At 47.2% G+C, this 25,021-nt stretch overlaps 1 protein-coding gene across 1 annotated transcript; it reads left to right on the forward strand.

Annotated features, from left to right (window-relative positions):
- The first annotated feature begins 1,146 nt into the window (after nucleotides 1-1,146).
- Nucleotides 1,147-24,284, forward strand: C1QTNF2 (C1q and TNF related 2). Its single transcript, XM_057729769.1, has 3 exons — nucleotides 1,147-1,174; nucleotides 19,334-19,586; nucleotides 23,510-24,284. The coding sequence occupies exons 2-3, from the start codon at nucleotides 19,343-19,345 to the stop codon at nucleotides 24,121-24,123; spliced, it is 858 nt and encodes a 285-aa protein (XP_057585752.1). The 5' UTR covers nucleotides 1,147-1,174; nucleotides 19,334-19,342; the 3' UTR covers nucleotides 24,124-24,284.
- The last annotated feature ends 737 nt before the right edge of the window (nucleotides 24,285-25,021 follow it).

The raw sequence follows: 25,021 nt of genomic DNA on the forward strand, positions 1-25,021 counted from the left end.
CTGACTTGCCTAAGATGGTAGAACCTGCTTGAGAATTCGAATGCATACCTGCATTAAAATTCTGACTATAAACCTTGGGTCATACACCATCTGCTCACCAGATGCTCTGGCAGCCAAGTGAAACACTGGTAGCTAGTGGAAGACAGCAATGGAAGGAACAGGGAGAAGCAAAACCCAGCCTCTGATGACTCTGCTTTCCTCTAGTGTCTGCTTGCTACCTAAACATGGTCACTGTGCCCATCTGGGAGCTGGGGCCCCCGAGCAGGGGCATGTCTCTTGATGACCTGAAGCCGGGCAGAGAGTTAGTGAGGCCAGCAAAGCCTCACCTTCTGGGGAGGAGGGAGATGAGGGCTGGGACGTAGGAGTCCTGTCCATCGTTATGTATGTACACACTCACACCTGGACAAAATCCACACCAAGGCACACTACATAGAAACACATACAGAATGAGCCTCTGCGCAAACAGGTGCCACACAGCATCACACACATACACACTGATATGTGGTTACTGCCTACCCACACACGCATTTAAACATGCACCCAACATAGGAATCCAGCCACTATTGTGTACACACTGCAACTGAAGTACACTTCCGGTGCACACCAAGCTACAAGCTTGGATATGTGCATGTATATGTGCAGGCACACCCCTGATGTATGTTTGGACACATGCACACACACACACAACACTAAACACGTGCACACCATTCATAATCACTCTGGAGTACACGCACATTCAGTCCACAGGGAAAGGTACTCTGTTACAAGCTGTCATGCCCCCAGCACCCCTAGATCCACAGCGAGATGAATGCTCACCTACAAGCAACACACAGGCCTCTGCAGACACACACGAACACACGCACACCCTTGCGAACGCCCGGCTACCGATCGTGCACGGAAAACTTCAAATACACTGACAAGTTCTACACACAAAGCGATGCATCGACACACTCAAGTTGTCACCAGAGCTGAAAGGTTTTTCCAAACGGATGCCCAAGAGAGCCGGCCGTAGTGCGGGCTGTCCCACGTGACGGGGCGGAGCGCTCTCCCGCCCATGACGGGATGGGAAAAGTATGCCCGGGGCGGGCGCCGGCTGGGCTGCAGCCGCGGGAGGCGGGTCGGCCCAGAGCTTCGTGGCTGCAGACGCCCCTGGACGTGGCCGGCGGCGCTGAGGGTGAGTGTCTGTGCGCGGTCCGCCCGGCGGGACGGAAAGTGCGAGCGGGGAGAGGGGATATGCGGTACCGGCGTGGGTGGGAGGAGGTGGGAGGGAGGGTGCCGCCAACACCCGCTCTTTGCAGGCCGGGCAACCCGTGGATTCCTGGTTCTCATCCTCTGCCTTATGAATTACAACATGAATTGACGTTTATTTAGCTCTTACCTGTGCCAGGCTCTGTGTTCAGTGGTTTTCTTGTTGATAGCAATAGCTCCCCCATTTACTGAGCGCCTGTTTTGTGCCAGGCCCAGCCAGACCTCCACCTAAGCTGTTTCATTTTCATGACAGCAGGTTATCCCCACCTGCAGGAGGGACACCGGGCTCAGAGACACTAATGACTTGCTCAGGTTGCACAGCTACTAGTTGGTGGTAAAGGGATTTAAACCCTGATAAGTCTGAATCCAATACCTGAGCTAACAATCATAGTTACTTATCCAGTGCATTATCTCATTGACTCTTGATAAGATTTCTTTAATTAAATATATCATCCAGACAAGCAAGCTGAGATTTGCACCCAATTCTTCACAACCCTCTTCACTCTCCCTCCACTCCCCACTACTTGTCTCCAAGCCTTGCCTTATTAACTTTGTTCTTATTTCTCCATCCCCACTGCCACTGCCCCATTCTGGGACTGCTCCTCTCAACTAAATGGTTGCAATGGCCCCCTGTAGCCTCCCAGTCCAGGTCTCTCCCCTAACACCTGAGTCCTTTGTACAACCTCAGTGCAATCCTCCTCTGCCCTTTGACTGAAAACCTCTCCTGCATGGAACCCAGGAGGGTTCACGGGTCAAGGGTCCCCTCCTTAGACTGGCCATCTCCCAGAGACCCCACTGAACCAGCAGCAATAACAACAACAATGTCCTGTAGGTGCCAACCCAAGGCCGATGCTCAGTTAGTGTTGTTCAAAGCCCTTTCTCCTCCACTCTGCCCTCCCATCTGCACAGCTCTCCTCTGCCTTATTCTGTTACCTGGTAATCACACCCAGCATGCTCACTTTCAACTGCCCCTCCACAAATCCTCCACACTTTTCAGAACCCCACTATTGTCCTTCGTTCTAACACATCCAGTGCAGCACAGGCTTCCTTTCTTGCCAGATGCCTGATTTCTCCCCATCCCCTAGCAGGGACACAACCTTGACTGTCTTCCAGTCCTTGAGGCTTAGGGTTTTAAAGGATACAAAACTGACAATGCTCATCTTAAGAAATTCAGACAATACAAAAAAGTGGAAAGTGAAAAGTAAAAGCCCACACACTCCTTCCCAATTCTGGGAGGTAACCCCTTTAACAAGATGCATGTCCTTTCAGAAATTTCCCCCCCACGCACACACATACACACACACACACACATATATATATATTTATCTGTGTCTATCTTGGTTTTTTGTGGGTTTTGTTTTTTTATTTTTTTTTTAATTTTTTTTATTTGGTTGCACCAAGTTTTAGTCGCAGCAGGCAGGCTCCTTAGCTGTGACATGCGAACTCTTAGTTGCAGCATGCATGTGGGATCTAGTTCCCTGACCAGGGATTGAATTCAGGTCCCTTGCATTGGGAGTGCAGAGTTATAACCACTGCACCACCACGAAGTCCCTATCTTGTTTTAACTTAAAGAAAAATCATACTTGACATTCCCTGCTGCAACTTGCTTTTTCACTTAGTGTATCTTGGTCATCTTTCCACATCTGCATATACTCTGTCCCTGTGTATAGTGTGTCTTTTTTTTTTAATAAATTTATTTATTTATTTGCTGCATTGGGTCTTCGTTGCTGCACATAGGCTTTCTCTAGTTGTGGAGAGCGGGAGCTACTCTTCATTGTGGTGCTTGGGCTCCTCACTGCAGTGGGTTCTCCTGTTGTGGAGCACTGGCTCTAGCTGCATGGGCTTCAATAGTTGTGGCACATGAGCTCAATAGTTGTGGCTCACAGGCCCTAGAGCACAGGCTCAATAGTTGTGGCACACAGGCTTAGTTGCTCCGTGGCCTGTGGGATCTTCCCAGACCAGGGCTCGAACGCATGTCTGCCAGCATTGCCAGACAGATTCTTAACCACTGCACCACCTAGGAAGTTCCTATAGTGTGGCTTTACATGAATGAATTGAAATCTCTTTCACAAGTCTGGGGCATCTTCAAAGCTACTCAGCCTCCATCAAATATTCAGCAAATTCCCCCAAGAAGTTACTTTTTTCTCTGCAAATCCCTCCATTCTTCCCTATCTTGCTATTCCTCCTCTCTTCTTCACCTGCAGATTAGACATAGATGACTGGACCTTCTTTCCTACAGTCCCAGTCTCTGGTGCTTTCTACTCCCAAATGCTCATCATGGGGCAACACAGTTCCTGTGTATATTCACAGCTTCCCCCACTCCTTCCTCCAGGTCAAAGGCCTGCCAAGCTGGCTTTGACTCCATCAGATGCACTACTGCATAAGTCAGAATTCTGTTACTCGAGTTCTAATCTAGCTTTACTTTTGAAGGGAATTCTATGCCAAATCTTTTTTCAAGGAAATAATCTTCCATTGGATTTATGCATTGCTGTAACTGGCTTACTTCTATAATGCACGCACGCACGCGCACACACACACACACACACACACACAGAGCTGCCCTGTTAATGCTTTACATACATGGGTCCTATGCCCAAGCAGAGAGGCCGTGATAGAGGGACATGAGCCCTGGGCCCTGAGTCAACAGGCTCGGGTTCCATCCCAGCTTTGACCTGGGAAAAATGACTTCACTTTTCTGAGCTCTGTATTCTCTCCTGCCAAATGGGGATGACAGGATCAGCCTCTTAGAACTGTGGGGAGAATTAAAGGAGAAAATGAACACAGAGCTTTGAAATAAGAACACACAACATATGTGGAGAATACACACATGGAGAATACCCTCTTCCTCTAGATCAGGGGCTGCAAACTCCTATGCCAACAGAGGCCGTGCGTGATCCATAAGTGAACAGGATGCATGACATTTAGGAGTGGTGAGCACTGGACACTGAAGAATGTAGGTCCTGTGTATCAGTTTGCTAGGGCTGCCTTAAAGTACCACAGGCTGTGTGGCTTCAACAACAAAAATGTATTTTCTCACAGTTCCGGAGGCTAAAAGTCCATGATTAATGTGATGGCAGGTTTGGTTTCTTCTGAGGCCTCTCTCCTTGGCTTGCAGATGGCCACCTTCTGACTGTACCTCGCATGGTCATCCCTTGGTCTGGGTGTCGTGTCCTAATCTCCTCTTCTTATAAAGATATGAGTCATATTGGATTAGGGCCCATCCATATGACTTTGTTTGACCTTAATTACCTCTTTAGAGATCCTAAATACAGTCCCTAAATCCTCTAAATACAGTCCCACTATGGGGTTCTGGGGTTTAGGACTTCAATATATGAATTCTGGGGAAACACAATTCAGCCCGTAACACCTTGTCCAAGAAGCAGCCCATTGGTGCCCTGCCAGAATGTTGCAGATTCTCCAGATTCGCAAGAAAAGCTGCAAATCTTTTTTTTTCAATTAAAGTATAACTGACTTATGATATATTAGTTTCAAATGTACAACATAGTGAGTCAGTATTTTTACATACTACAAAATAATCACCATAGATAAGTCTAATTGCCATCTGTCACCATACAAAGGTATTACAATATTATTGACTGTACTTCCTGTGCTGTACATTACATTCCTGTGACTTTATTGTATAACTGGAGGTTTGCACCTCTTACTCTCCTTCACCTATGTCACTCATTTTCTCCCCACCTCCCCTCTAGCAATCATCTGTTTGTCCTCTGTATCTATGAGTCTGTTTCTGTTTTGTTATGTTTGTTCATTTGTTTTGTTTTTAGATTCCACATACAAGTGAAATCATATAGTATTTGTCTTTCTCTGTCTGACTTATTTCACTTGGCATAATACTCTCTAGGTCCATTCCAGGTCCATCCCTGTTGTCACAAATATCAAGATTTCATCCTTTTTATGGCTGATATTCCATTATATGTATATATCTTCCTTATCCATTCATCTATAGGTGGCCACTTAGGTTGGTTCCACATCTTGGCTATTGTAAATAGTGCTGCAATGAACATGAGTGCATATATCTTTTCAAATTAGTGTTTTCATTTTCTTCAGATAAATACCCAGAAGTGCTATTTCTGGATCATATGGAAGTTCTATTTTTAATTTTTTTCCCCCTCCCATACCTCGAGTTCTCCAGTCCATTCTCTGTATCTGCGTCCTTGTTCTTGTCACTGAGTTCATCAGTACCATTTTTAGATTCCGTATATGTGCGTTAGCATACAACATTTGTCCTTCTCTTTCTGACTTACTTCACTCTGTATGACAGATTGTAGTTCTATCCACCTCATTACATATAGCTCCATCTCATCCCTTTTTATAGCTGAGTAATATTCCTAGAAGACCTAAATAGACATTTCTCCAAAGAAGACATACAGATGGCCAACAAACACATGAAAAGATGCTCAACATCACTAATCATCAGAGAAATGCAAGTCAAAGCCACAATGAGGTATCACCTCACACCGATCAGAATGGCCATCATCACAAAATCTGGAAACAACAAATGTTGGAGAGGGTGTCGAGAAAAGGGAACTCTCCTGCACTATTTTTAAGTTTTTTTAAGAATTTTCTTACTGTTTTCCATAGTGGCTGCACCAATTTACATTCCCATCAACAGTGCGCAGGGGTTCCCTTTTCTCCACATTCTGGCCAACACTTATTTGTCGTCTTTTTGATAACTGCCATTCTGACAAGTGTGAGATGAAATTGTGGTTTTTATTTGCATTTCTTTGATGATTAGTGATATTGAGCATCTTTTCATGTGTCTGTTGGCCATCTTTGGAAAAATGTCTGTTCAGGTTTTCTGTCCATTTTTTATCAGGTTGCTTTTGCTATTGAGTTGTATGAGTTCTTTGTATATTGTGGCTATTAACCCTCTATCAGATATATTGCTTGCAAATATCTTCTCCCATTCGGTAGGTTGTCTTTTCATTTTGTTGATAGTTTCCTTTGTTGTGTAGTCTCATTAGTTTGATGCAGTCTCATTTGTTTGTTTTTACTTTTGTTGCCCTTGGTGGAGGAGACATATTAAAAAATATATATTGCTAAGACTGATGTCAAAGAGCTTACTGCCTATGTTTTCTTCTAGGAGTTTTATGATTCCAAGTCCTACATTTAAGTCTTTAATCCATTTTGAGTTTATTTTTGTACATGGTATGAGAAAGTATTCCAGTTTTCCAATACCATCTGTTGAAGAGGCTGTCTTTATCCCACTGTGAACTCTTGCCTCCTTTGTCATAGATTGGCCATACAAGTGTGGGTTTATTTCTGGGCTCTCTATTCTGTTCCATTAGTCAATGTGTCTGTTTTTGTGCCAGAACCATACTGTTTTGATTACTGCAGCTTTGTAGTACTGTTTGAAATCAGGGAGTATGATACCATCAACTTTTCTTTTTTTTTCTTTTTTTTGATACCTTCAGCTTTGTCCCCCCCTGTCAAGATTGTTTTGGCTATTTGGGGTCTTTCGTGTTTCCATACAAATTTTAGAATTATTTGTTCTAGTTCTGTGAAAAATGCCAATGGTATTTTGATAGGGATTGCATTGAATCTGTAGATTGCCTTGGATAGTATGGTCATTTTAACAATAATAAATTCTTTCATTCATAAGCACAGTATATCTTTCCATCTGTTTGTGTCATCTTCAACTTCTTTCATCAACGTCTTACAGTTTTCCAAGTACAAGCCTTTTACCTCCTTGGTTAGATTTATTCTAGGTATTTTATTTTGAAATCTTGATTTTAACATAAAATCTCCCAAATTTTACACTGGCAACAATTTCAAAGGTAAATAAAGAAAAAAAAAAAAAAAAAAACAACCCACAGTGCAGTCTGTGGTTTGCATAAGACCATTGATAAGCCAGCTGGTTACCTCTTGCCTAGATTACAATTTCCTCAGTGGCTGGACCATCTTCCATAGCTCTCAGCCAGAGGTCCTTGCACATTGCAGTCTCAACAAAAAGCTGATCACTGAATGACTAAATGCCAATTTTACATCCTTATTTAAAGCAGGGCACACCCATAGAAATCCTGCACCTTTGCATTCATGCCACACTGTAAAATCACCTCAGCTGTTACAACTGCCTTCAATGCCATTTATCCCAAAGCTCACAATTGTTTAACTCCTCACAAGCTCACCATTCTCACCATTTCACAGATGAGGAAACAGCAGACCCAGGCCTGCTCATTTATCCTTCTCCATTATATCTCTCATTGTTTTCATATAGTATAATTATATCAGAATAACACGACTATTGCTGAGTGTTTACTGTGGGTTGTTTGCTGAATGATCGTATTTAATATTCACAGTTACTCTATAATGGAGGTATAAGCAATCAAATTACTCACGGAGACATTCCTAAGGACCTCAAATAATTCAAATGGTGTAATTCCATTCACCCGCTGAAGGATGGCAGGTATTTCTGTTTACCCATTCGAATTTCTGTTTACCTATTAGAATAGCCTTGCAAGGTTCTTAACAAACTTTCGCACATAAAGTGAAACAATAAATATTTTTATACCATGCTATTTCAAATTCAAATGATTCAAATAAGGCCATACACATTAGACAAGAAAACTGAGAGGTTAAATAACAGAGGCCAAACAGCTAGAAAATGAATCTTAACCATTTCTTAACCACCAGCTCAGCTCTGTGCTCTCAAAGGCTAGTGTTGTGTCAGATCTTTAGAGCTACCCTGAATGTCCATCATAGCCTGACTGGAAGTGACTCCATGGAAACCAGCAAGCCCAGGAAAGTCAACGAAAACTAACTTCTTCTCACCAGCCCTTCAGAGTTCAGACTTTGTTCCTCTCCCTCAGTTCCTGGATCTTCAAGCATAGTCCCTTGTGTACAATTACAAGGGAACATCTAGCCCCCATATTTCCTTTCCCTGCCTTCTGTATGGTCCTGGATGCTCCTCAAGGGAGGCTGTATCAAATAAAAAGAGGAGCAAGGCTTGTTTCTTTCCTGGTCGCATATGTATGCCAGGCAAGACACTCAGCATAACCAGATCGTGTGCCCTATAAGAGAGGGCATCTTTTCATCTTCAGATCCCCAGTGTCTGGCCTCCAAGGCAATAAGAATAAGCCACACCATTTATCAGGCATCCTCTCCAAGCCACGGTACCAAGTACCTGCACACATGACAGCACATTTGGCTCCCTGTCACTTAATGAGATAAACACTCTCCCATTGATTCACCTATCTTCATACTGTGGAGCCTGAACATGCCAGGTGGATCAGGGGTATGTGGCCAAGCCAGACACCCCTATCCTTCCCTCATGACAGAACAGCAGGAGTGAAGGCCAAGCCTCCCTAGGAGTCTCCTTTGGTAGCAACAGACAGAAACACAACTCAAACCATCTTACCTGAAAATGGAGAATGTATTAGGAAAATACAGGGGCCTCCACCTGAAATGCCACAGGACTCATGGAGGAAGTTAGGGTGATTTTCCGTTGGTTCAACTGCTGTGGGTGACAATTTTAAACAAGGTCTGAATTTTTGTATAGTGTTTTGCTTTCAACATCCATCATCTTGCTTGTTTTCCAGAAGGACAAATAATAATAAAATAATAATAGCTAATGCTTTTATACCTCTTCTCATATGCCAGGCCTTCCTCTAGGAAAATTAAATTTCTCATAAAAATGTTCTAAGGTAGATACTATTATTATCATCCCCATTTTGGAGAGGATGAGGATGAGGGAGAGAGGATAAGTAACTTGTAGAAGGTCCCCCAGCGAGCGGCTGGGATTTCAACTCCAGCAACTCCGCTTCCATCTCATACAATAGCCACCGTGTGACTGTCGCGCACTTGAAATGTGGCCAGTGCTGCAAGTGTGAAATACACACCAGGCTTCCAAGACTTAGTGGTAATTAAAGAATGTACAATGCCTCAACAATTTTTACATTGATTACATGTTGAAATGATGATATTTGCGATATATGGGGCTAAATAACATTTGAAAACTAATTTCGCCTGCATCTTTTTACCTTTTTCACGTGACAGTGAGGCCGTTTAAAATGACACGTGTCTCACATCCTCTCTCTATTGGGCAGCGCTCTGGTCGGCCACTTGGAGGCCGGCCCTCAAGAGAGTCTGGATACAGGGCTCTGAACACCCTCCTCGCCCGCCTTCACACGTCAGCTGCCTGCTTCTCTCACTGTGGTCCTTGGTCTCCAGGGCGGAGAACAGCTATGGGCAGAGCCGAAGCTTAATGGTTTTGGCTTCAGCCGTCCCCGGAGCCTGATTCTGGCCCTCACTGCGGGGACAGCTGAGGTCCCACGTGAAGCAGCCTGGGGCCCAGAGGCTGGGCTCCACGCCCACCACATTCCACGCCTCGCGTGTTGGTGTGTCAGAGTCTGCGCGTATCTGTCAGAAGCTAGAACTTGCGGGCGGTAACGCAGGGCCCGCGACGCTGCCTTCCGGTGTGCTGTCCGAGTTCCCGCTGAGACAAAGCTCGCGAGATCCTGGCTCCTGCGCCCTCGTGAGCTCATGCCTTGGCTTTGGACCTCTTTTTCTAGCTAGACTGAACCAAGAACAGGGGCAAGGGATGGAGGAAGGAGGAAACAGCAGATAAAATATTTTCTGAGGCCTCTTGACACGTGGGCCCCATAGCTTTTAATGCTCTGTGTTTAGACTCAGTGCTGGAGTGTTTCCAAACGGGCATCGGTCTCCAGATCCCAGGAAAGGGGGCTGGTTCCGTGAGCACTGCGGCAGGAGCGCAGACCGCCCCCCTCTCCTGCCAGTGGCGTCTGTCAGCTTCTCAGAGAAGCTGTTTCCAATTTGCTTCCTGGAATTCAGGGAGGGCATGGGGTGTTTTTCATCATGGAATTTTCACTCCCATCAAAGCGAATTTTCAGCGAGCTTCATCTGCGAGCAAGGCCCACCCCATTCCCACCACTAGACCTTTCCCTTTTTTTTTTCCCATAAATTTATTTATTTATTTTACTGGCTGTGTTGGGTCTTTTTTTTTTTTTTGCTCTGCGTGGGCTTTCTTTTAGTTGCGGTGAGTGGGGGCTGCTCTTCCTTGTGGTGCACGGGCTCCTCATTGCTGTGGCTTCTCTGGTTGCAGAGCACGGGCTCTAGGCACGTGGGCTTCAGTAGTTGCAGCACATGGGCTCAATAGTTGTGGGTCATGGGCTCTAAAGCACAGGCTCAATAGTTGTGGTGCGTGGGCTTAGTTGCTCCTCAGCATGTGGGATCTCCCTGGAGCAGGGATGGAACCCGTGTCCCCTGCATTGGCAGGCGGATTTTTAACCACTGCACCACCTAGGAAGCCCAGCCTTTTCCTTTTAACAGCAAACACAGGGAGAATTGGCTGGGCGGGGTCAGGCTCAGGTGTCCTCTCCCTGCAACACTCAGGGGGCTCCTGGTGACAGGTCAGGACTGCACTGCTGTTAATTCCCCTGCAGTTGGTGGCAGTTGTGATTTTAAACAAGGCTCTAACTTTTGTGTCACGTTTTGTTTTCAACACTGGTTATCTTGTTTAATTCTCAGAAGAACATTGTAAAGCAGATGGGGTGAGGGTTATGATCTCCATCTTACAGGTGAGAAAATAGAGGCCCGGCTAAGAGGAAATGACTTTTTCCACATGGCCAGTGACTTACAAAACTAGGGCTGGGACCCACATCTTCTGAGTCCAAGACCAGTGTTATCCTTGGGTTTCCCTCAGTAGCCAAGTGTGCCTTTCTCATCCTTTTGCTCCCGTTGCACTTTTACTACCTGAGTGACCGTTTCATTCAAGGCTGTTGAACAGCTATGAGTTGAGCTCTTATTATGTGCAGGGTGGGCCCTGTGCTAGGTTGTGGTGTCATAACAGAAAGCAAGACAGGCAGGGCCTCTGCGTTCCTGGACCTTGCACTTCAAGGGGAAGACAGACAGCAGAAAGGTAATGAGCCAAGAAACAAAACATAGATAATCACAGCCTGGGCCAAGCGCTTTGGGTGGAAGACCAGGGTGGTCTGAGCAAACGAGCAGGGGTGGGCCTCTCTGAGGAGGTATTAGCCCTGGGACTTGAAACATGAGGCAGGCAGCTTCCGGGGGAGGGAGTTAGGGTGAGGGGACATTTTAGGCAGAGTTCTCTTCAGCTGCGGGGCTTTTACTGTGTCACACTCTAGGCTAAAAGCTTTTAATACATTATCTCATTATTCCTGCACGAACTCTGTGAGGTAGGTATACTGTTATTCCCATTGGGTAGCTGAGGAAACTAAGTGGCTGTGTTTCCCACGGCTCTTAGTCACTGAGTGAGACACCACCCCTACCTGTCAGTGTGTCACAACCTCATCACCAACAGGGATAATCTATTTGAGCACCATTTGTATCTTCCAGTCTCCAGTGGAGATGGTGCAGAACTCAGGCCCAGCAGCTTTGCTCAAGGCCCAGACAAGTGTCCCTGGAGTTTCCACGTCCAGGTAAAGGCATTGAGAGATTCCGTCCCCACTGCTGGCCCTTCTCACATCACAGTCTGAAGAGAGGGCCCTTGGGAAGGAACCAGGGGCTCGCCTCCTGAGGCATAAGGGCAAAAGCAAGCAGGAAGAAGCCTCCGCCCCGACAGTGGGCCTCAGGGGGGAGCCCTTTAGCTCCGGGTATTTTCCTAGGACACGTGTCTCTATGAATTATTGGCTACTTAACTGAGAGATGAGGAGCCCAGGGACTGGGCAAATTAAAAGCAGACTGAAGAACTGCATCCAAGTTCAGCACCTCATGATTCCATTTTGGAGGTTGAACCAACTAACGTTTTTTTTCCCTTCAGCAGGAAGACTACCATGCAGCTTTCCCTGTTCAACTCACACCAGCAAGGCAATTTAGGAACTAAGATAGTTTTTTTAAAGGTGAGGAAGGACCAATGCTTTTTTTTTTCTTACCAATTGAACAGATATTTATGGAGTACCTGCTGTATGTAAAATATTCTGCAAGTCCCCTTCCCTGGAGTGGGGGCGGAGGCCCTGTGCTCTAGGAGGTCAAAAGGAAAGAGGGATTAGAATCGGATCTGGTTTGGGTTAGAAAGACTGGGGAAAGGAGGAAACTTCTTTGAATCCAGGGCGGTCGGGGGCCGATTGGATTTAACCCACAGCCTTGTTTTCTCTTCACTGTGGATTTTCTTCAGGGCAGAGTCTGGGTCTCAAAACCTCATTAACCAAGCAAATATTTCTTGAACACCCACTGTGAGCAAGGAAGTTGGAAGCCCTGGGGATACGGCTGGTGTCCCTGCTCCCATGGGGCTTCCATTTTAATTTGAGAGACCTAGTCAATGGGAAAGCAGACAAATGCAATGAATACAGGTGAGATGTAAGGGCTGGAGAGACAAGACACGTAGCTGGGCTCCAAAGGGAGAGCTGTCTGAATGAAAGGCCTTGGAGGAAGTGACATTTAAGGTGAAACACAACAGATAAAGAGCCAGCATGCCAAAAGGGTGGGCCCCTGGTTGCAGGCAAAGGGGTGAAATGGCGCTTGGCCTGAAGAAGGGCAGGTGCGAGAAAAGAGAGGACGAGCCAGGGTTAGGGTGGAGGCAAGGGGCCATTTCCTTTAAGGCCACATCAGGGGTTCCAGTGTTTGCTGTTTGCAGCCAGCAGCCACTGGAGTAAGACCGTGCAGATGGTGATGTGGCTGAGTTATGTTTGTGAAGGATCCCTCTGGCTTGGGCTTGGAGAGTGCCAGTGTGGGGAACAGGAGACCAGGGTGGGGGCTCTTGCCAGGTCTAGGCAAGGAATGAGCTGATGGTGCTGAAGGGGAGGTGATTTGTGCACCCTGGTCTTTTGGTTCAGTGCCAGGGGACACCCCATTAACACTCCAAGGGGGCATCCCAATGGTGGGATGTCAGGGCTCAGGAGGCTGTGCCCCATCACCTTGGCTAAGCCACATGTGGGCCTCTCAAAGGACAGGAGGTTTCCTCAAGCATCAATCTCAAGTATCCTGAGGGAGAAAAAGCATCACTTTTACATTTTCTAAATCATGTAGTGTGTGTGTATAAAATGATATAATAAAAGATGAGACATCAAAGAAATTTCTCTGTTGCTGTGTGTGACTTTGGCCTATGCTTCAAGGTCTATAATAGACTGTAATTTGGGATATTTAGGAAGAAAAATCTAGGAAACGCTGACATAATGGAAAGCATTTGGGCATTAAGGTCAGCCAAACCCAAGTTCAAATATAACTTCTGCCATGAACTAGTTGTATAAACATGAGCAAATTAGCCTCTCCAAGCTTCAGTTTCCTCTTCTATAGAACAGGAAAAAAATAGCAGGGATGGGAACAAGGTGTAGTACCTTACACGTAGTCTTCAGAGCCCCTCAGACACGGGTTCTAATGTTCTCCCCAGTAATCGAATTGTATGATTTGGGGTAAATCATTTCACTTCTCAGAGCCCAGGCAGTAAACTTATTGTTCCCTCTGAAAAACGGGACAATAAGTTTACTGCCTTCATAGGGTTTATTGTAAACTTCAAATAAAATTCCAGTAAAGAGCTTTGCACAGTGCCTGGAACTTTATAGGTGTCCAATTAGGTCAGTTTGCCTCTGCCTCAGTTTCCCTATCTGTAACTAATGGGGTTGGATTAAATGGCCCCTTGGGGCTCACCTCAAGTTTGTCATTCTGAATTTATTTTTAAAACCCTGCAAGAGTCCACCTGTCTGGATGTCTCGGGGCCCTGGCCCACCTCCAAGCACTCGCCCCCAGGTTTTTTCCACACTGTGGTGTGGAGAGTAGGCTGGGAACAGGACTATTTGGAGCTGGTTTTTTTGGAGGTGCCTTGAAGGCAAGGAGACTCTCCTCTCCCTCTCTCTAGGTTTGGAACCAGAACCTAGTCTCCCCGCCTTTATTTCCAAAACAGTTCCTGGCTCGAGCTGCAGGAACCTCCAGGCTCCAGCTCTGAGAAATCCCTTCCTCCCTGTGTGTTCCAGAGCCTCCACCCAGCCACTGGGGCCCACGCTGGGCTAGCATCACTAAGCGGGATTCCCTCCACCCAGCCACTGGGGCCCACGCTGGGCTAGCATCACTAAGCGGGATTCCCTCCACCCAGCCACTGGGGCCCACGCTGGGCTAGCATCACTAAGCGGGATTCCCTCCACCCAGCCACTGGGGCCCACGCTGGGCTAGCATCACTAAGCGGGATTCCCTCCACCCAGCCACTGGGGCCCACGCTGGGCTAGCATCACTAAGCGGGATTCCCTGCTACCCAGAGAGGCTGGAGCGGGCGGCCGTGGGCTGGAGAGCAGACCCTGCTCCCGCTTACAGGTGTTGTGCGGCTCAGAGCCGAGGTGAGAAAAAAGAGGGGGTGAGACCTGAAGCACACGGTTCCCCTTCTGCCTTGGTCTCTCTCATCTAGCCCGCTCTCTTTCCTGCTTGACTTGCAGACTCTCCTCTGCCTGGGAGACTTGCTCCCACCCACTTCCTCCCTCCCTCCCTCCCTCCCTCGTCCCAAATATTTGCAGGTTGAAACTTTCCAAACTATTTCAAACCTGCTTTGAGAATTCAGTTTCTCTTCTGGGGCCCCAGATGTGTCCCAGCTCACAAGTAACACTAAGAACAGTTTTGCAAAATTCTCATCAAGTCCACAAGGGAAGGAGATGGAGGCTCCTGGGGCTTGGGACGTGTCTAGGACACACTTTTCCACGCGTGTACACTTTCACCACGTTTGCCACTTCTGCTATCATTTACGCAGCCCATGTTGAGGACAGGTGGCACCAGAGAGACAGCTAACTGCAACTTTATTTTTGCCTCCCTCTGCCCCTTTTTAATTTGGCCAGTGAAGGTCCTCCCCCCTCCGCCTGGTAATCCACTCCCACGTAATCTGCTCTTCAGTCTTTGTTCGAAGGTGAGACTTCCTCCTGTCCTCCCAGCGCAGGTGTGAGGCTGGCTGGGCTCACCTCTCTCTGCGTTGAAGGAAGGAGGGGAAGGAGAAGTAAAGGGGCAGATGGCAGGGGGAGGTTCTTGTTTCACGGCTGGAGCAGGGCTAAGCTCCTAGGCCTGTCTGGGCCTGGCAGACACAGATGATGTCTCTTTTGTGGGGGGGCCTTTTGCAGGCTCCTTGAAGGTTCCCAGCTTGAGCCCTCTGACTGTCACAGCTGTGAAATGGGCCACCACACTTTCTTTGCTCAGGCAAGGCCAGGCCTCGCCCTCAGCTTCTGGTTTCCAGGCATCCCCCCTGCATGATTATCACTGCCGGGCCCTTCACCTTCTGTCCTGGTCTCTCTGGCCCAGGCCAGCTCGGGCTGCAGAACGTCTGGTAGCCTCCATCTACCAGCGGGGAGAGAAGGCAGTCAGCCCCTTCCTGTGCAGCACTGAGCTCTCTCTTCCCTCTTCCATACGGCAGCCAGCTGCTCTCCCACCCACCAGCTTCCACATCAGGCCTCAGAGGCATGTCCACACCCCCTCTCCTTCCCAGCCACACGGGTTGCATTTTATTCAGTAAAATCCAAGAGGGCCAGAGTCATAGAATGAGCTCTCAAACTGTTGCTTTGTCAGTTCTTCACTTTGGTCTGACCCCTCGACGGAGCATGCAGTCTCTTGTGTGTCCTGGTGCTCAGGTGAGAATTTCTGTTTTAACACCCTCTTCTACTCACCCAGTATGTCTCTCTTTGCATCCTCTCCAAAGGGCTAGATACCCAGAGCTAACCTGCACCCCTGTCAAGTTCCTTTCTTTACGTTGTCGTGCTGCTGGCCTTCCTTGCATCCTAGCCGAGGCTCTGTCCCAGGGTCCTCGGCACCGTGGTCCTGTCTGGGGATTTGCAGGGTTTCCATGCATATTTGTGGAGGCTTGCTCAAGATTCTTTAAGAATGGTTGTGCACTTCTGCAGATGACAGTGTTCTTTGTGGAAAAGGGATACTGGACAGGGGTATAGAAGCATGAAAAATGCACTGTCACCAAACTGAAAGTGTTTTTCTTCAATTCATCAGGATTACACAAATTGAAAAGATAATAACTTTGTTACTATATGATGTCATGTTATTTAAGGGGGAATCTGGTACTAAATCATCTCTACCTGGCCAGGAACACCTCTGTGACATTTATTCTCTGACGGCCAGAGAAGGAAAGTAACGTGTGCAAAGTTACCAGCTTGGTGAGCTTTGGAGCTGGAACTAGCCCAGGCCCTGAGTGGCAGTGCAGTGCGGTACTACAGTCTCCCTTTCTCTCCCTGGTAGGGGAGGCCTGGTCTTCTCTCCCCTTCATCTGTTCCCAGGTTTAAAGATTTGGAAGGGTCAGGAGGAGAGATGGAATCAGCCTGTTTCCAGAGGGGGCCCAGAGGTCTGAAGAGGCTCCCAGGCCCCAGGCAAAGCAGGATGTGAAGGGAAGGGAGGTTGAGGGCCCGGGAGGGAACGGTGCGCTCCAAGGGTGAGACCTCAGCAGTGTTCCTGCCCTACTGCCAGCCCCCTCATGCTTGAAGGCTCTGATGAGGTGGTCGAAGGCTGTGCGGGAACGAAGAAGCCAGCAAGCCTTCCTATCTAGTACAAGAGGGCGGAGTGGAATCTGAGAGTCTCCGCATCAGAGGTGAAGGGGCCTTAGAAATCATCTAGTCAGGGGTCCTGAAAGTGGATCCCTGGACCGCCAGCATCCGCATCCCTCAGATACCACATAACAATGCAAATCCTCCAGCCCCAACCCAGACCTACTGAATCACAAACTCTGAGGGCGGGCCCCAGCAGCCTGGGTTTGGACAAGCCCTGCAGGTGAGTTTGATGCACACTCAAGTGTGGAAACCAACCCCTTGTTTTTCAGGGGGGATCCTGGGGCCCAGAAGAGGGAAAGGGGCTTGCCTAAAGTCACAAAGCCAGTTAGCACTTCAGAGCTCATCCTAAGAGGGAGGAAGTTGTGCCTGGAATGTTCTCCCTCCTGGTTTCATTCCTGGGAGAGAGGCCGTTGGTCGCAAAGTGACTGAGCCGGTTTGTTGAGAGATCCTGAACGGAGCTTATATCTGCTCTGGACCTTGGCTTCTGCATCTTCCTGGTGAGGGGCTGGGGGTAGATCATCTCTGGGTACGTGACTCTCTGGTCTCTGGTGTGGTCATGCTGTTGCTGCCCCAGCCTGAAGGACACCGTGTGAAATTAAGACATATTGAGACTTGCAAAGTGTCCTAAAAAATTACATCCCACACCTCTTTCCCATGAAGCTATTACAGGATATGTACCACCAAAATGAGAGAATGAAAAAGCAAAATAAGGGAAAGACATGGATTTGTAAAGCAAGAGGTATAACACAGGAGAGAGGAAAGAGCCATGTTGGTTATAAAGGAAAATCCTGGGATGACAGCTTAGCATGTACAAAGGTTGGAACAGGAGAATGGAGAGCTCCAGGACTTATGTCTTCAGGAAAATAAATGGAAGAGATAAATTATCTGATAAATTTGACAAGGTGGAAAATAGTGGCATAGAGAACTAAGCAAATAAAATTATTAATATCTCAAGTAAGAAAAGTGTGCATAAGAAGGGAAGCATAATTATAGTACAGCACTTAGCAGGAAACAATAGTTATAATAACTCAAAGAGTAAATTTTGATTTAGTCAGAAATTATATTTGAACTGCATGGGGGAGAGAAAACAGGGTCCTAGAGTGATGGAAGAGGGCTGAATCCTCATCTGTTGTAACAGGAATTCAAAACGCAATGTCTAAAATTGGTAAAAAGAAACCGTATAAGCATATTATCTTTTAATGTCAATAAATACCGGAAAAAATATCCGAAAAGTTTGGGGTGGGGGGGGAGGATTGATGGGTGGGTCTGAAGATCACACACAATTGTTTTTAATATTTTATTTATTTATTTATTTATTTATTTATTTATTTATTTATTTTTGGCTGTGTCGGATCTTAGTTGCGGCACGCGGGATCTTTCATTGCCAGGCGCAGGCTCTTTGTTGCAGCACCGGCTTCTCTCTACTTGTGGCGCAGGTTTTGTTGCTCCACAGATTTTTTTTTTAATTAATTAATTTATTTGGCTGCATTGGGTCTTGGTTGCTGCACGCAGGCTTTCGCGGGTTGTGGCAAGTGGGGGCTACTCTTCGTTGCGGTGCACGAGCCTCTCGTTGCGGTGGCTTCTCTTGTCACGGAGCACAGGCTCTAGGCACAGGGGCTTCAGTAGTTGTGGCTCTCAGGCTCTAGAGCGCAGGCTCAGTAGCTGTGGCCCAGGGGCTTAATTGCTCTCCAGCATGTGAGATCTTCCTGGACCAGGGATCAAACCCACATTCCCTGCATTGGCAGGCGGATTCTTAACCACTGGACCACCAGGAAAGTCCCCACAATTTTTCATTATAGGCTTTATGGTATTATTTGACTTTATAACAATGTGAGTGTATCATTTTTATTATTTTCTAACTGGAAAAAAAAAAAACAGCTGTGTAGTGTGGAGCAAAACACACGCGCTCTGGATCTGCACAGCCTCATTCAAATCCCCGCCCTGCCAACTGCTAATTGCCTTAGTCATGTTGTGAACTTCTCTGAGCACCAACTTCCTCCCCTTACCTATTCAGTGGGGATGCTGTGAGATCGAGTCATGTGTGGAAAGCTCTTAGCCGGGGCCTGATGCACAGGGAGCCCATGACAGAGGAGCTGTGGCCGCGGCCTGCCAGGGCTGCTCAGGCTTGGTGCACCTGCGCTCAGAGCTGACGTCCCACTTCTCACCGCCAATGTGCTGCCCCAAATCCTCTGGGAGAGGCAGCCTAGCTGCAAATCACCACCTGCAGTCTGAAGTATTTCTGCCCCTGTGACTTTCCATTCGGGCCACATACTTGGATGAAACCATGGATTGTTTCTCTCTGTCCACAGCTCCTCCCCATCAGATGTCACTGGGCTATCAGTCCTGCCAGTCCGCAGTGTGACAGTGTGAGGACAAGTGCCTCCCCGCCCAGGACCCCTCCAAAGTATATTCTGAGTCCATGACTCAGTTCACCCAAATATGTCCTCAAGATGTGATGCCACTGCCCAGCTACTTGCATGTGATGTGTAAGAGAGGAAAGATCACAAACGTAACCGTGTCTCTCCCAGATGCTCTCTCCTCCTCCTCCTCCTCCTCTGGATGCCCTTCTGACGGATCCCCAGTGCTCAGTGGCTGGACTCACCTGCTCACAGCTCTCTTGCCTCCCACAGGTGACCACCATGATCCCCTGGGTGCTCTTGGCCTGTGCCCTTCCTTGTGCAGCTGACCCGCTGCTTGGTGCCTTCGCCCGCAGGGACTCCCAGAAGGGCTCCCCTCAACTCATCTGCAGCCTGCCTGGCCCCCAGGGCCCACCCGGCCCCCCAGGAGCCCCAGGGCCCTCAGGAATGGTGGGAAGAATGGGCTTTCCAGGCAAAGATGGCCAGGATGGCCAGGACGGGGACAAGGGGGAAAGCGGAGAAGAAGGTAAGAAGCCCAGTGCCTACCTTTCCTGTTCCCACCTGGGGTTGACAGCATCTGACATGAAAGGGGTTTGCAAAGTTATTAAAAGTAATATGAATCCCATTTCATTACAAACCAAATCAATATCTCTAAAAAACAGAGCGGTTTATTCTCTGGAAAGGTAAGCATCAAATCTTCTGTTCCTGCCCCAGCTGCACCGTTGATTTGATTTGCTGAGTGACTTTAAGCAAGTCTCCTGAAATACCATTCAGAACTCTTTTGGTTGCAAGTGACAGAAACCTGATTTATAGCCCCAAATGGAAATTATTGGCTTATACAACTAGAAAGTCCAAGAGATGAGCTTCAAGAATAGCTGGATCCAGGAGCTCAAATATTGTTGTCAAGGCTTTGCTTCTCTTTGTGTGTTGGTTTTGTTCTCACAAAGGTTGGAAGTTATGAAATGCCCACTGGTGGCCTCAAACCTACCTCCTCATGGCTTGATCCATAGAGCAGTTCTCGGGATGACTGATTCTCCTTGATCGCATGTGCATCCTGGACTGATCCCTTTGACCATGGAGGTGAGATACCACCATCTGCCAGACCTGGGTCAAATGCCCAGTCCTGGGTGTGTGTGAGTGTGTGGTGAGGGCAGTTGGTCGCTGTGACCGACAGCCTCACTAGGACCACATGAAGCGGTGAAGGGCAATTTCCTGAAGGGAAGGCTACCAGGCAGACAGCAGACAGATTGGATACTGTCTACAGGTCCTCTCAACCTCGACCTTCCTTATAAAATCTCCGAACACTTACCCCAGCAACCAAGCACTTTTCAGTGTCAGCATCATCCCAAAGTGTACATTTTAAGCATTAGGGAAGTCATAATCACTTTTATTTGTATGGCATTTTTAACATTGACAAAGCACTTTTAAATATGTTGCTCGTTTGCTGGTACAGCAATACCATCCTGTGAATGGGGTATTCTTATTATTCCCATGTTACAGATGAGGTCACAAAGTCAGAGTGATTAAGTTGAGAACAGCATGTTGTAGCTGCAAGAACTTGAACTTTGGAAACAAACCTGGATGCCAATTTTGCCGAATTACCTCACCTGTCTCCCAACCTCAGTTTCCTCATCTCTAAAATTGGGATTATAAGCACCTACCTCACAGGGGTGCAGTGAAGATGAAATAAAACAACATGTGGGGCTTCCATGATGGCACAGTGGTTAAGAATCTGCCTGCCAATCCAGGGGACACGGGTTCAAACCCTGATCCTGGAAGATCCCACATGCCTTGGAGCTACTAAGCCCATGCTCCACAACTACTGAGCCTATGCTCTAGAGCCCACGAGCCACAACTACTGAAGCCCGCTCGCCTAGAGCCCATGCTCCATAACAAGAGAAGCCACCACAATGACAAGCCCGCACATCATAATGAAGTGTAGCCCCTGCTCACCACAACTAGAGAAAGCCCTCACGCAGCAATGAAGACCCAATACAGCCAATTAATTAATTAATTAATTAATAAAACCACAGGGACTCCTGTGTTAAAAAAGAAAAAAAGAAAAAAAAAACATGTGAAGCACCCATCTCAGAGTGGACATTCAATAAATGGTAATAGCCTTGCTGAGCTCACAACACAGGCTGGTAGCAGACTCTAAATCCAGGCCCTTTCCTACCACATCAAAATAATTCCTCCAAAAGCACCTCCTTTCCAAAAGAATAACGATTAAAATAATGATAATGGCTTTGACTTAAGAGGGTCTCAGAGTATGTCAGGCACTGGGTGACATGGTTCCCATTTCCTGACCACGGCGGTCAACTTGGGTCTGAGCATGTGCTCCAAGCAGAGCCAGCCAGAGTTTGCATGACATTTCATGATGTGATCCATCCTTATGGACCCTATGGAAGACAGGATATCTCTGCTCTTAACCCACCCCCCTCTACCCTTGGTTAAGAACTGTGAGGATGTAGGTTTGAGGCTGCTTTTGGCTGTCTCTTCTGCCATGTATTGAGTCTCTGCTGAGAATTTTCAACACACCGAGGAAGGCAGTATTGAGAGATGCAGAGTCCTGACACATGTAACCCGGATGAAGCTGGGTCATCCTGGGACCAGGCATAGGGCAGGATAATCTCCAGCCACCCTCCCCTGACATACACATAAATATCCACCTCCAGAAAAGTCTTGAGAAGTAAAAGTCATCTTTTCCTGAAGTTTCTCAGAAAAGGGAAATCAAGAAGGAAGCACATACCATAACAAATCATAAAACTTGCCAGTAAGCTTCCTTATCTGTTTTCCAAAAAAAAACTCCAATCCAAAACGACCCTGTCTTTATTCCTCTTCTCATGGTCCTTTCTCCCACTTTTTATTTTCATTTTCTCAAAGAACAGCTTTCGACCTTTCTAGTTTTATTTTTCCTCACCCCTTTTATTTATGTTTAATTACATGTATAATATACAAATACATTTCCATTGTAATATATTCAAACAGTACAAATAAAACAAGATTTCTCCTTAATTCCTACCCCTTGTCATCCTTCTTTCATTCTCCAAAGGTAACCACTATTAATTGGCTCGATGTATATCCTTCCGGGCCTCTTTCTATGTCTTTACATATATGTATAATAATACCAAACACTTCCAGGCCCTTAGCATAAGCAATCTGTTCTTGGTAACTAGATGTTCAGTGAGAAAATGCTATTTGGGAATCTATTTCCCCAATTGCTTAACATAGGAAAAATTTAAATGCATTACACGTTAACCCAAAATTCTAAAACACAGAAAAATGTCTACATACATACATATGAGAAGCAAAGTACCTTGTTAGGATGTAAAATATCTGCAACGTGACTTGCTGATCATCCCGTTCATAGGGTGGTGAACAAACACTTGCTTTGTGTGCAATGATGCTGAAACACTGCTTAGCACCTGGCAGCCTCCAGCAGGCTCCTTGACTGACGTCCGGCATGCCTTCGAAAACGTCTACCCACAGCTCTGCCAGTCTGCCAGTTGTATCAGCTGCACCGCCATTGTGTTTGGATGTGACTCCAGTCATTACCTATATATGTTTTGTTTAAAACGTTGTATTGAGTTTGGGGGACATACATATAAATGTTTCCTATATAATCATCAGCCAAAAATGCTGTATTGAGAGAAATGCACATTATTAGAATAAGAGTATGAAAAACCCAGAGGTGTTCTACAGGCACATATTGCTGTGGAAATGTTCTGCAGGATATGCCAAGTGTATTTAGCAAGTGTTTACTATGTGACAGGCACTTAAATGGGTGTAGAAATAGCGTTGTGGTTTCCTTTGAACAAAAAAAAAGCTTCTGCCATCTGCTTTTTCCGGTTAACAGTATAGTGTAGAGAAGTTTTCACATAGTGCACGTAAATCTGCCTCATTTTTTAAACTCCTGCATAGGATTGCACATAATAGATGGACCATAGTTTTTTTCAGCACCTCCCTTTGGAAGGGCATTTAGTTGTTCCTAGTTTTTGCTATTGTAAGCAATGCTGCTGTTGTAAAAACCCTTGCCCACGTGGGCAGGGATCTTGGGCAGTGGGCAGGGGTTTCACTAGGGTCAATGCTTTGCAGTCGAGAGACTACTTACAATTCTTGTCTCAACCCATTACCACAGATCTGGCAGACAAATCACTCTTCCTTAGAAAGCAGGACAAGGGAAGGGCATGAATTGTTACAAGTTATTTTTGCCCTGATCCACATGATTCTGGAAGGTACGTATCACCATTCCCATTTTCTAGATAAGATGGGAGAAGTGCCCCTGGTTATACCATCAGGATTTGCACCCATTTCTATGCGACTTTACAGCCTTCATGTTCTTTTCCTTATCTAAAGGTTTGTGCTCCAAGGATGGAAAAAGCCAAAGCCAATGGCCTCTGCCTAGTTCTCTGAGGTCCCCTCCATAACACCCGCCGCTCTGTCTTCCAGGTACACCTGGCCGGACAGGTAACCGGGGAAAGCCAGGACCAAAGGGCAAAGCCGGGGCCATTGGGCGGGCCGGCCCTCGAGGCCCCAAGGGGGTCAGTGGTGCCCCGGGAAAGCACGGCACACCGGGCAAGAAGGGCCCCAAGGGCAAGAAGGGAGAGCCTGGCCTCCCGGGCCCCTGCAGCTGCGGCAGTAGCCACGCCAAATCAGCGTTCTCCGTGGCAGTGACCAAAAGCTACCCGCGGGAGCGGCTGCCCATCAAGTTCGACAAGATCCTGATGAATGAGGGCGGCCACTACAACGCGGCCAGCGGCAAGTTCGTCTGCAGCGTGCCGGGGATCTACTACTTCACCTACGACATCACGCTGGCCAACAAGCACCTGGCCATTGGCCTGGTGCACAATGGCCAGTACCGCATCCGGACTTTCGACGCCAACACAGGCAACCACGATGTGGCCTCGGGCTCCACCATCCTGGCTCTGAAGCAGGGTGACGAGGTCTGGCTGCAGATCTTCTACTCAGAGCAGAATGGCCTCTTCTATGACCCATACTGGACCGACAGCCTATTCACAGGCTTCCTTATCTACGCCGACCAGGACAACCCCAATGAGGTGTAGACAGGCCAGTGCTGGGTCTTCAAGGAGGGCACCAGCTCCAGGACTTGGGCTTCCAGAGCAAGACCCCTAAACTGTCTGTTGGGGACTGGAAGTCGGGAGCTTCTAACCTCAGGCCGAACTCCTCTGCCCCTCTTTTCCTCAATCATTAAATCCAAGCTCTTTTATTCATCCTTCCATCTATCCATTTGCTAATTTTCTTAATATGTACTATGTGATGGGCACTGTGCTGCACTCCAGAAGGCACCTCAGTGAACAAGACAGACAGAGGTTCTCTCCTCGAGGGTCTTACATTCTCATGGGAGAAACAATTTACAAACAAACCAACAGATAGTGCAATTATTGTACCAGGATGGAAATGCACATGCTGTGGCTGAGAGTAATAGGAAGAACAGGAGACAGGGAAGAGGGTGAAGTTGTTTTTTTAGATATCTTTTGGGATTTGCTTACATAAAGTCTACAAATCTTAAATGGACAGCTCAATGCATTTTCACATAGGTACACACCTTGTCACCTCCACGTAGGTCAAGAACAGAATATCTCCACCCCACTACCACCCCACCACCCTCCACAAACTCCTCAAGGGTCTCTGAAGTCCCTTCCAAGTCAGTACCAGGAAGAGGTTAATGTTTAAGCCAGGTCCTGAAGCAGGAGATATAGCAAGGCAAGAGTGGGGAGGGGTGTCCTGGCAGAAGGAGCAGCAGGTGCAAAGGCCCTGATGTAGGAAAGAGCTTGGCGTATCTGAGGAACTGGCTGAGGGCCTAAGGGATGGGTGAGTGAGAAAGGAGATGGGGAAATGAAGTGTGAGGCTGGAAGATCATACAGAACCTCACAGGTCGTGGCAAAGAGTTCATTCTGCTCAAGAAAGGAAGAGTGAACGTGACAGTCGTATAGGGATAAC

Source organism: Hippopotamus amphibius, chromosome 1 (assembly GCF_030028045.1).
Source record: "Hippopotamus amphibius kiboko isolate mHipAmp2 chromosome 1, mHipAmp2.hap2, whole genome shotgun sequence".
Taxonomy (NCBI): Eukaryota; Metazoa; Chordata; class Mammalia; order Artiodactyla; family Hippopotamidae; genus Hippopotamus; species Hippopotamus amphibius.